General features: G+C 35.6%; 3 protein-coding genes and 1 long non-coding RNA gene across 4 annotated transcripts in view; 3 read left to right on the plus strand and 1 right to left on the minus strand.

Annotated features, from left to right (window-relative positions):
* LOC104782514 lies at positions 351–740 on the plus strand. The gene is made up of 3 exons (XR_767023.1): positions 351–366; positions 482–596; positions 687–740. It is a non-coding gene; the product is annotated as an uncharacterized LOC104782514 (long non-coding RNA).
* LOC104782515 (PRA1 family protein B2) lies at positions 3,810–4,755 on the minus strand. Its single transcript, XM_010507464.2, has one exon. The coding sequence runs from the start codon at positions 4,666–4,668 to the stop codon at positions 4,024–4,026; it is 645 nt and encodes a 214-aa protein (XP_010505766.1). The 5' UTR covers positions 4,669–4,755; the 3' UTR covers positions 3,810–4,023.
* LOC104782517 lies at positions 5,592–7,383 on the plus strand. The gene is made up of 2 exons (XM_010507465.2): positions 5,592–6,511; positions 6,595–7,383. Exons 1-2 carry the CDS (start codon positions 5,664–5,666, stop codon positions 7,232–7,234), a joined length of 1,488 nt encoding a protein of 495 aa, XP_010505767.1. The 5' UTR covers positions 5,592–5,663; the 3' UTR covers positions 7,235–7,383.
* Positions 7,676–10,876, plus strand: part of LOC104782518 (protein RETICULATA-RELATED 5, chloroplastic-like) — a 4,779-nt gene continuing 1,578 nt past the window's right edge. The window contains exons 1-6 of the mRNA XM_019245001.1: positions 7,676–8,501; positions 8,592–8,721; positions 8,834–9,364; positions 9,560–9,667; positions 9,863–10,411; positions 10,550–10,663. Of these exons, the coding sequence (XP_019100546.1) occupies positions 7,861–8,501; positions 8,592–8,721; positions 8,834–9,364; positions 9,560–9,667; positions 9,863–10,411; positions 10,550–10,663 (2,073 nt within the window). The 5' untranslated portion in view covers positions 7,676–7,860. The remainder of the gene's footprint in view (positions 8,502–8,591; positions 8,722–8,833; positions 9,365–9,559; positions 9,668–9,862; positions 10,412–10,549; positions 10,664–10,876) is intronic.

Consider the following 10,876-nt stretch of genomic DNA (forward strand, 5'->3'; position numbering starts at 1 on the left):
TAAACCCTAAATTATTTTATTGTTAAAATATGCTCTTTATCACCATCTATAAAATGTCTTTTAAACAAATTTTATGTTGCTTGGCATAATTATAGTTCTTATAATTACTAAAATTGTTTTGTGACATAATTTTTTTTACTCCAAAGATATTTTGGATGCACAACTAGTGAAAATTATCTACTCTATTACAGTCATTTTATGACCAACCTAATCAAAGTTGAAAAATTGAAAGAAAATTAATATAACATAATAAAAATAAAAATTTGAATATTATAATTATGGTATATAGAAAGCCTTAGATAATTTAGATATAAAAAATGGAAATTTTATAAACAATGTCATAATCACCTTCCGGCTTCTGAACGAGTAAGTAATGCATGCGACTCATTAATAACACTTTCCTTTTTCCCTTGCTGTCTTTTTCGTTAATTTCTTTACTCATCATATATGTAATATAATATGTTTTCTTTCATCCTCCTAGGAGATTGAATGGTAAAGAGCTCGACGGTCTAAATTACTACGAATTGGAGATACTCAGATGTGAGATTTCCATAGGTTGGGGCAATGTGATGAGAGAGAGGCTGAGGCGCAGAGAGGTAAAAGATTCTTCCACGCGTTCCAAATTGTATTAACTGCGTACACATCTTCTTCTTTTATCACATTTTTCATGTTCACTCCACTTCAAGGAATCAATCTCTCGCGGAGAGATGCTGAAGGGAGTCTCGGGACAGACTGAGCACCGGCAATCTTCAATGGACAATGCCACCACATAAAGACCATAACGTTTAAATATTCATTCTATAAACGCAAACACAAACATAAGTTTCACAAATGAAATTTTCATTTGTGACAACGCTTTATCCCTTAAGATTTAACAAATACTTTTAAAGAGTCAAACCGTATGTGTATCCTTACGTAGACAAAATTAATCTCTTTAACAATAAAACTAACATCACGCTGTTAAGAAAAGATGGATTGCAGAAAAAATGCTTTCTAGGTTTGTCTTGTGTCTCCGTAACTACATGAGAAGAAAATTTGGGACATTGATATATTGGTGAACATGAAATTCGTAATTGTGTTTGGTGGAATTAGTTAGTGTCCTCTTCTTTGGTATTTTAACCTCTCTATGTGCTAAATCTCTGAAAATGACATCACATGTTTTGAAATTAGCCATACCTTTGTATATAGCAAAGTAATATATATGACCCCCATTAAGTTCAAAGTCAACATGCTTTCTCAATTTAATATATGAGACCTTTTGGTACTAGAAAATTTATTGAAACATCATAAATTAATTTGATTATTAGTACATAAAACGTCTTCATTATATTTATTATTTGAGCTACACTGACGACATCTTGAACTGTTACAAAATTTCTTGATTAATTATATTAAATACCATGAGAAGAACATGCGAAATGGTTTCATATTTCTTTGGCTTCCTCTAAATCTTAATTTCATTAGTCAAAAGCGGGTACGAACCCTAACTAGCTTCACAATTTGTTGTCGATTTGTCAAACCCTCTTGTTACAAGTGGGATAATCTTCTTTAAACAAGAAGCTTTTTCTTTCGGTTTAATGGTTAGTACCTAAGTGTCTTTTTATCTCACCAATAACTAGAACCCCTTCAGAAAATGTTTCACAAGACATAACTCATTCAAGGAATATAGATTTATCATGTAATGAGAAGATTGAAAAGAGAAGTACAAGTGCTTCCGGGTCGGACCAATTTTGCAAAAATAACCCGAAATTAAGGGAGTTGGATCCGGGTGAAAAATATCCGCTGCAATTAGAGTGGATTATCGGGTCATAATATAAAATTAAAATTTAAATAGATTTTCCATAAGTGAACCACATTAGTTATGTGAATATTTTGTGTTCCTGTAATTTAGGAAACTATTAATCATTATCGATTAGTATTTAATTCGACAAGAACTTTACCAAAATTTTGCAAATTGAATCAATCTAAATATAGCATATACCATAAATAATAAAATGATAAACTCTAAATCGTTTAATATAATATTATACCATAAATTTTCATTAAATATCTAACTAAAATATATAATTAAAATTAAAATATTGATATATAATAGATTCCTATATGATTTTTTTTTAAGAATAATATTCGATATTACAAATAAAAATACATATACATATATAGCAAAGTTTAAAATTATTTTAATATATAAAAATTAAAATTATACTAGAAATTATTATTATTAAAATATTTATCATTAGTTTTGTTAATTTCCTAATATCTAAAATTTTTACTTTCATTATTTGGATATGAATAGAAACCAAAAAGATGAAAACAATGATAATATTATTAAATTTTCTATAATATAATCGTATAACAATTACAAGGAAGCTACTCTGTCAAAAAAAATATACTAGGAAGTTACTATTTTTTCTGAAATTTTTTTTTCATATTAATTGTCATAATTAATAACCGATTTATGGTAATTTTCATATTAATTGCTCCTAATAAATGTGCAAATTTTAAAAATATATAATTATATCTAAAATTAATATTAAATTGTTGGACACACTTCTTCTTCTTATAAATATAGAGATGTGTCAATACTTTCATGATGGAAACATATTCTCTTATTCTCTCCCTCTCTCTTATCATATATTATAATATTATACTAATTTAAGTTCTAAAAATCTTGTGATCTTCACATTACCTCTTCTTCATTTTTAATACGATGGTTGTTTATCTATATCATATTGTAAATTATCATATGGATTTTTAATAACATAATAGGATTTGCATAATTTCAATCAATTTGAATAACTATTTTTTTAAGAGAGCAAATTGATCTATGTGTGTTTACAATAACAAAATATGCAGTTCTATAAAACTCACATGTTATTATGCCATGAGGGTATGTACAGTAGAACCTCCATAAATTAATACTCTTTAAATTAATACTCGCTATAAATTAATAAATTCTTCTGGTCCCGAATTGGGCCGGTGTAAAAAATGACATATTTCGATAAAATAAAAATATAATAATTTGTTTTGGAAATCTTATGTAAAATATAGTCCCATCAATATCATAAATTAATAATCATATAAATTGAAAGACCAAAAACACTGATTTCTATTCATTTAGTTTTAAAGTATAACGATTGCAAGTGTTCTAGATATATATATCTATATCTAAGAAAATCTAGTGAAATATGATTCTAGTGAAATATGATTCTATTGCTGTTTGCCTATTCTTGAATTTGTATTCTTGTTGGAGCTCATCTCTAATTTTTTCATTGTTATATTTCGGTCACAAGAAACTTTTCATGATATTACCCTATTACTTAGAAGCAAATTCGTACTAAGTATTGGCTGTTTGCTTTCAAGATAGAGGAAACTTGTGGAAGAGTAAAAATACTGGGTAGTTTGAGAGACGGAGACATAAACTAGTTACAAAATTTACAATGTCATCTTTCCGTAATCCTAATAATATGAACACACTGTTGTCTTGATGATGTTAATCGAACATTGCCAGTGATGTTTTCAATACCATAATTACCCGCTATATACAGCCTCAAGGCAATAGAGAAAACACCAATGCTGGATATGGATCAATAACACACCATATTCAATGTTGCTTAATAATGTATATAAGATACCACGTTCTGGTACACTAATGTTGCCTAAGGCACATAATTTATCATAACCAATATATGTTGGGTGTAGTTTTAACACCAATCAATCAATAGACATTGTGTTATGAGTCACACTATATTCTTCACTAATTAGTCTAACACAATGTGGTCACACTATATTCTTCACTAATTTAGCAATAAGAGCAACAAAAGAGTACCACATTGATTTTAAAGTAGATGGGATCTTACAGTGTGAGTTGAGGCAATAACAATTGAGAAGTATCCATCTCCAAACTTTCTAAATTATGACGAAATTGAACAACAGAACAATTGCATTCTTTAGATCATCTAACCCTTACACAGATCTTTCATATAGAAACTATACTCAAAATATCATAAAAACCAAAACCATTCAAACTCGTCCTGCAACAACAGAAGCAGCAGCAGAAGTAGCAGCAGAGTTACCAATGAAAGAGAGCAATCCAGCATTATTAGCAGAACCCTCTTGTTCATCCAAGAACAAATCATCCGGAACCCTAAACGCACCGTGTAAGCAAACAATCGCGATCCCAATCGTTAACGCCGAGGTCAACAAAGATCCAACGCTCGTCATGAACACAACCACGATCGTAGTCAAAACAAGAGCGAGCAAGGTCTCGCGATCTGAGAAAGTACGTCCGAAGATAACCAAAGGCTGATCGGAAGATCGGAAGAGGTATAGAAACATCCATGAGCCTAAGAGAGTGAGGAGGACGAGGAGCGAGAACGGATGCGAGAGGAGGGAGAAGGCGAGGACTAAGGATACGATTAAGGAGTAATTGACTTTGAAGTAGGCGAGATTCTTACGGATCCGGGTGAATGAATCGGTGAGAGAGTCAGGTCTAGCGAATGAGCTCCGATCTACGAGTTCTAGCCATGGACGGCGCTGCGAGAGGCTTTCGCGGAGGGAAGAGGAGAGACGCGAGAGGAAAGTCCGGAAGGCGTGGGAATTGATCGGTGGTTGAGATTGAGTAGCTTGCTGATTGGTGACGGGGAGAGTCGCCGGAGAAGTAGACATTATTGGTGGTGTCGGTGGGTGTGTGCGGCGGAGTGAGTGTGAATTTTTTTTTTTGTGTTCCGATTTTAGTGGAAAGTGGAAACTGAAGTTTGCGGCAAGACCGTGTTAGATCATTCTAAAAGGCCTAACTTTAATGGGCCTATAATATTGGAAGGAGTCCAATCAGATTAAGTTGGAGTTAAATGGCAATTTTGTAACAATTAAGTTAAATGATATAAATCATAGTTTTTATTTCCCTCTCTATTGGTTCTTTTAACAACTTCTATTTAGATGATGTTATAACGATAACCCTAATAAAAACAGCTATGTTACATGTTCTACTAGTTCACGATATTTTTTGTAAAAAGTTCATGGTATATACAAGTACCATGTATTTATACGGTGAAAGTATATACAAGTTCGTCGTATATATTAACGTACATATTGAAACATATCCTGTATATAAGTAGATAATGACGAAGAAAACATTATTGAGTAGAATATATAGGAACATCGGAATAATAATATTCTTCAGCCTAATCAAGAATATTTATTGGGAATTCGGGTTGATTTCCACATATAGAAGAATCTTTAATCAGCACGTAATTTATATATTCATCAAGATAACTATATCTACTCTATAATCATTCTTCCTTGTACGTTATCCAATCATTTCCAGGATTACTTACTTAATCATTGTTTATCTTTTCTGTTATACGTAAAAAACAACTCATGCTTTTGTATTGAACGATTTGTAAACTTAAGTTTATATCTTCCAAACGAAGAAAAGCAATCATTCTTGTGGTTAATTAATTATATATCATTCAAATCCAATTCGTTTACTTCTTTAGCTTAACCTTTTGAAAAAACTGAAGAAGCGAATCTTTCTCTTCCTTTTTCTTTTCTTCCACTCATCAAAATGTTCTCTCTATATATATAACATTAAATATCTAGTCTGTTAATTCGATATACCACATCTAGAACGACAACTAGATACTCAAGAAGATTGCTCTATAATGGCTTCTTGTGACTCACCTGATGCATTTTCTTGGCTTCAAACTCTTCCTCCTCTCTCTCAATGGAAAAGAAATTCGATATCCATGTGCATTTGCTCTCCAAATTCATCACACCCATCTTTGAACTTTTCTCTTACTCGTATTCCTAAATCTCCAAACTTTTTCACCTTCTCCATAGTAGCCAACTTCAAGAATCCTATATCTCTCTTTGTTTCAAAACCTTTCAGAACCATTAACACTAATTCAAATACGTTCCTCAATGAAAATATCATCTCTACCCTATTGATGGGTTTTGTCGACGTAGTTCTCAACTACAACGTCAAGAGAACTTGTTCAATCCAAATACAAAACCTAGGCTCCACTTCTAACCTGAAAGACGTGTTCAACCTCGCGTTCTTCACTTTCGTGTTCCTCATCTGCATCTACGAAGCGCCAACGAGCCTGCGAACAACTTGTCTCAAAACGGTGAAAGATCAGCTAGTAACTTGTAGGTCAAGGAAGGGTTCTAAGTTGCTCATGGTGCAACTAGGCTCTAACCTTGAAGAACAATGGATAAGGTCTCTGAATCTTGCGATAACCAACTGGATCATCGAGATCAAAGCGTTTCAGCATCTCAAGTCTCCTTCTCCTTTGTTTTCGTATGCTTTCTCGACTCAAGGTTTGTGGAAAGTTCATATGTATTGTCCTGTTGTAGCAATGGAAATGGAGAGCGTAAATAGTGCTTTAAACGACGAGAGATTGTTCTTCTCTCTCAACTATCATCAACTCGAAGGTGTGATCCAATTCAACCACAGGATTTACGTTCGTGAGAAGTGGTTTAACATCGCAGTTAATATTGACAACGTCAGGTATGTAAAATTGTACTGTGTGTAAATGTGTAATACTAATGATAAGTACACATAATTAATATTTGTTCATATTTTATAATTAGGTGTGACATAATTAGGCTTGTGAACGAGAAGCTTCTATCGGACCGCGGCATGGGAACAGAGGAAAAACATTTTCCATCACGAATATCATTGCAACTAACACCAACGATTCAATCAAACATCTTAATGGTCTCAGTACAAAAATCATCAGAAAACCCATTGACAGAATTCGAAGTAGAGAAAGGCATAGAAGCAGCAATAGAGCCACCAAACACTTTCTTCGGACTCAAAGTATCAGCCAACGAGACGACAACAAAAAGCATGAAGCCATGGAAGTTCGAGGAATGGGTGCATGGTTACAGCGCCAATCTCACTTGGTTTCTCCATGACCTAGACGATGGAAGAGAAGTGTCATCCTCTAAACCATCGAAGGTCTCGAGGATGAACCCTAGAGCTTGGTTCAAGAACCGGTACTCGAGCGCGTTTAGACCGTTCACGAAGCAAGGAGGAGTTGTGTTCGCAGGAGATAGCTACGGACAAAGCGTGTTGTGGAAGGTTGATAAAACAGCAATTGGGAAAGTAATGGAGTTTGAGGTTAAAGGTTGCGTTTGGTTGACTTATTGGCCTAACAAGCATCATACTTTTTATAGTGATACTCGAAAGTTGGAATTTAAGGAGATGCTCTACCTCAATCTTCCTTAGATCTTCGTTTTCTTTTCTTACTTTATCCCTTACGTACATATTCCCCTAGTTTAATTTGTTGCTTTTATTTCGTGTGTGTTTTAATGAAGTAAATTTCTGTAACATAGTACTTTAATTGGACTTTTGAAATTAGAAACCGACTTTTTTTTTTTTTTTGCTAGAACATAAAAAAGATCAGTTGATCTTGAGGAGAAGTTTGTATTAAACACATAAGTTACGTGGCTATCTTTATCTTCACGTCGTCTCATATGGAAACCATATTTTAAGATATATCACATGAATCCCATCACTATAACCAGATAAGAATTGTCAAAACGTTTGTAATGACTTTACCGACATGGAAAAAAAGTTTTGGTATAAAAGAATAACAAAGTCGCATAGAGTCCATAGTTTTTTTTTTTCCGATTATTATTATCCATTTGTTTCTTCTTCAACAATAATATTCGTATATAATTTGGTGGATCCAAGCATAAAATAAAATTGTGTATGAGAAAAAAAAAAAAAAAACAAACAAACGAAAAAACAAGAGCCACATGAGAGATGATGACAAATAATAATTAAAAAAATGTCTCAATTCGCCTCTTCTCATCCTGTGAGCGATGCAAAAAGCTGACGTGTAACCACCAATGAAGCCCACTACGATTGGGCTCTTTGCTTCTCAATCGTCTTCTTTCTCCGTCACGTTTCCGAGCTTCCGCGGCCAGCTTCCGATTAGCTCCTTCTCAGCTTACAACCAGAAGAAGACGAAAAACGTCGTCACTCTTTGCCTTCATTCTGATTCCGATGTCTCCTCCTCTCAAATCGCCTTCACTCGCCGCGCAATTCTCGTCGCGCCACCGCTCCTCGCCGTAGCTGCTTCGATGTTTCTTTCTGTTTCCTCAGCCGCCGCCGCTGCTGAGACTTCTGCGGAATCAGTAGCTCTTCCCTCTCCTCCTCCTCCTGTTGCTGTCACTGCTCCACCTCCGCCGCCTGTTTCTGTGGAGAAGGAAGAAGCGATAACGTCTAGAATCTATGACGCGTCGGTGCTTGGTGAGCCGATGGCTGTTGGGAAAGATAAGAAGAGAGTCTGGGAGAAGCTTTTGAATGCGAGGATTGTGTATCTCGGTGAGGCGGAACAGGTGCCTACAAGAGATGATAAGGTTCTCGAGCTCGAAATCGTTAGGAATTTGAGGAAGCGATGTGTAGAGAGCGATCGTCAGCTATCTATTGCATTGGAAGCTTTTCCTCTTGATTTGCAGGACCAGTTGAATCAATTCATGGATAAGAGGTTTGCTTCTAGTTCGTTGCTGTGAACGAATCTGTATATTCGTTAATTGCAATGTGTTTATGGTTCTAATGGTTCTTGGATTGGTTGCAGGATCGATGGAGAAGTATTGAAGTCGTATGTCTCACATTGGCCAGCTCAACGTTGGCAAGAGTATGAGCCTCTTTTAAGTTACTGTCGAGATAACGCAGTTAAACTCATTGCTTGTGGCACTCCGCTCAAGGTAGTCTTATTGTACTGTATTTTGGGTGTTGAGATGGTAGCCTTACTAATAATATGCATTCGTTCTTTTCAGTCTCATGAGAATTAGCTGTTCCCTGTTTAATTTGATGCAGGTTTTAAGAACTGTACAAGCTGAGGGAATCCGTGGTCTTTCAGAGTCTGAGCGTAAATTATACACTCCTCCTGCGGGTTCAGGCTTTATCTCAGGGTTTACTTCCTTCTCACGTAGTTCTTCGCTCAATATGAATCCCCTCACACAGATTGTTCCCTTTGGACCGAGTTCTTATTTGTCGGCGCAAGCAAGAGTTGTTGAAGATCATACAATGTCGCAAGTTATATTACAAGCAGTTGCAGATGAAGGTGGGACTGGTCTTCTGTTGGTGGTGACAGGGGCAAACCATGTGGAGTATGGGTCAAGAGGAACAGGTTTGCCGGCAAGGATTTCGAGGAAGATTCCGAAGAAAAGTCAACTTGTTGTATTACTTGATCCTGAAAGACAATTCTTGCGGAAAGAGGGTGAATCTCCAGTTGCTGATTTCTTGTGGTATTCTGCGGCCAGACCCTGCAGCAGAAACTGCTTTGACCGAGCAGAAATCGCTCGGGTAATGAATGCGGCTGGTAGGAGACGAGATGCCCTTCCTCAGGTTGATTTTCTATGATTGCTTTGATGAGACTTTCTCTCTGTATGATTATTACTTAGTACTTACTGTATCTGACGTTCTTCATTAAACTCTCAGTTAATTCTGCCCTATCTCTTTTGCTTTTTAGAGTTGTTTTTTTACTTTCTTTTGCTCACTTTGCTTTTTATGTCGCTGATAGAATTTTTCCATTTCTTCCAGGACATTCAAAAAGGATTAGACCTTGGTCTGGTGTCACCTGAGATTCTGCAAAATTTCTTTGATTTGGAGCAGTATCCTCTTATTTCAGAGCTTACACAACGGTTTCAGGTAGTATATCCTTTCTGAAAGATATTCCTTGAGTGAAATTTTGTCTTCGAAATTCTATGCTTTTCGCTGAATAATGTGTTAGCTTTCGTATCCTTCCATGGTATATTACGTTGTCCTGTATCTTCTCTAGCCAGAGTTAATGATGGCTTCAACTGGTTAATAAAACCTTAATTATGATGATCCTCTGTGTTACAGGGTTTCCGAGAAAGGTTGTTGGCAGATCCCAAATTCCTGAATAGATTAGCTATTGAAGAAGCTATATCGATAACAACGACACTTGTAGCTCAATATGAGAAGCGGAAAGAAAACTTCTTTGAAGAACTCGACTATGTTATAACTGATAGCGTAAGAGCATCAGTTGTTGATTTCTTCACAGTTTGGCTGCCTGCACCAACCTTGTCCTTTATTTCATATGCTGATGAGTCAATTGGGCCAAACAGCATAGATGCTCTAAGAGGCCTCCTAGGATCCATACCTGACAATGCATTTCAAAAAAGTCTTGGTGGACAAGAGTGGTCTCTGAATCTTAGGATTGCTTCAGTTATTGTCGGTGGCTTGAAGCTTGCTGGTGTTGGAGTTGTTTCCAGTTTTGCAGCTGTGGGATCTTCAAATGCTTTGTATGCAATACGAAAATTCATTAAACCAGAGTTGGGTGTTGGTGAACAAGCAAAGAGGTCTCCTATGCTGAAGACGGCTCTTGTGTATGGAGGTTATCTGGGAACATCTTCAAATATCCGTTATCAGGTATGATGATGCGCGGTGCTTTATATGTCCACATCAATTTATTATGCTTTTGCATATTATTAGCCAAGGAAGGCCTTTTGATGAAGATCAATATGCTTTGAATTTTTGCCTCTAAAATCATATTACCTTCAATTGCAGATAATTGCTGGTTTAATAGAGCATCGCATTTCTGACGAGCTTTCTTCTCAACCTCTACTTGTAAACATGATATCATTTGTTGTTCGAGTAGCTAACTCGTACTTTGGAACTCAGGTCAGTATTAGGCCTGTACCATGATCTGTTCTTGTGTTCGGTGTCTCTTTTTTTCCCCTTCAAGCAAACATCTCATATTCCTGTTTTGATTATTTCTTGAACTGTCCTGTAACTTCATTGCAACTTTTTCATAAAACGCAGCAATGGATTGATCTTGCGCGCTCTACGGGTCTGCAAACTCAGAAAAGTGTCACAACTTCCAATGAACTCCCC

Source organism: Camelina sativa, chromosome 4 (assembly GCF_000633955.1).
Source record: "Camelina sativa cultivar DH55 chromosome 4, Cs, whole genome shotgun sequence".
Lineage (NCBI taxonomy): Eukaryota > Viridiplantae > Streptophyta > Magnoliopsida > Brassicales > Brassicaceae > Camelina > Camelina sativa.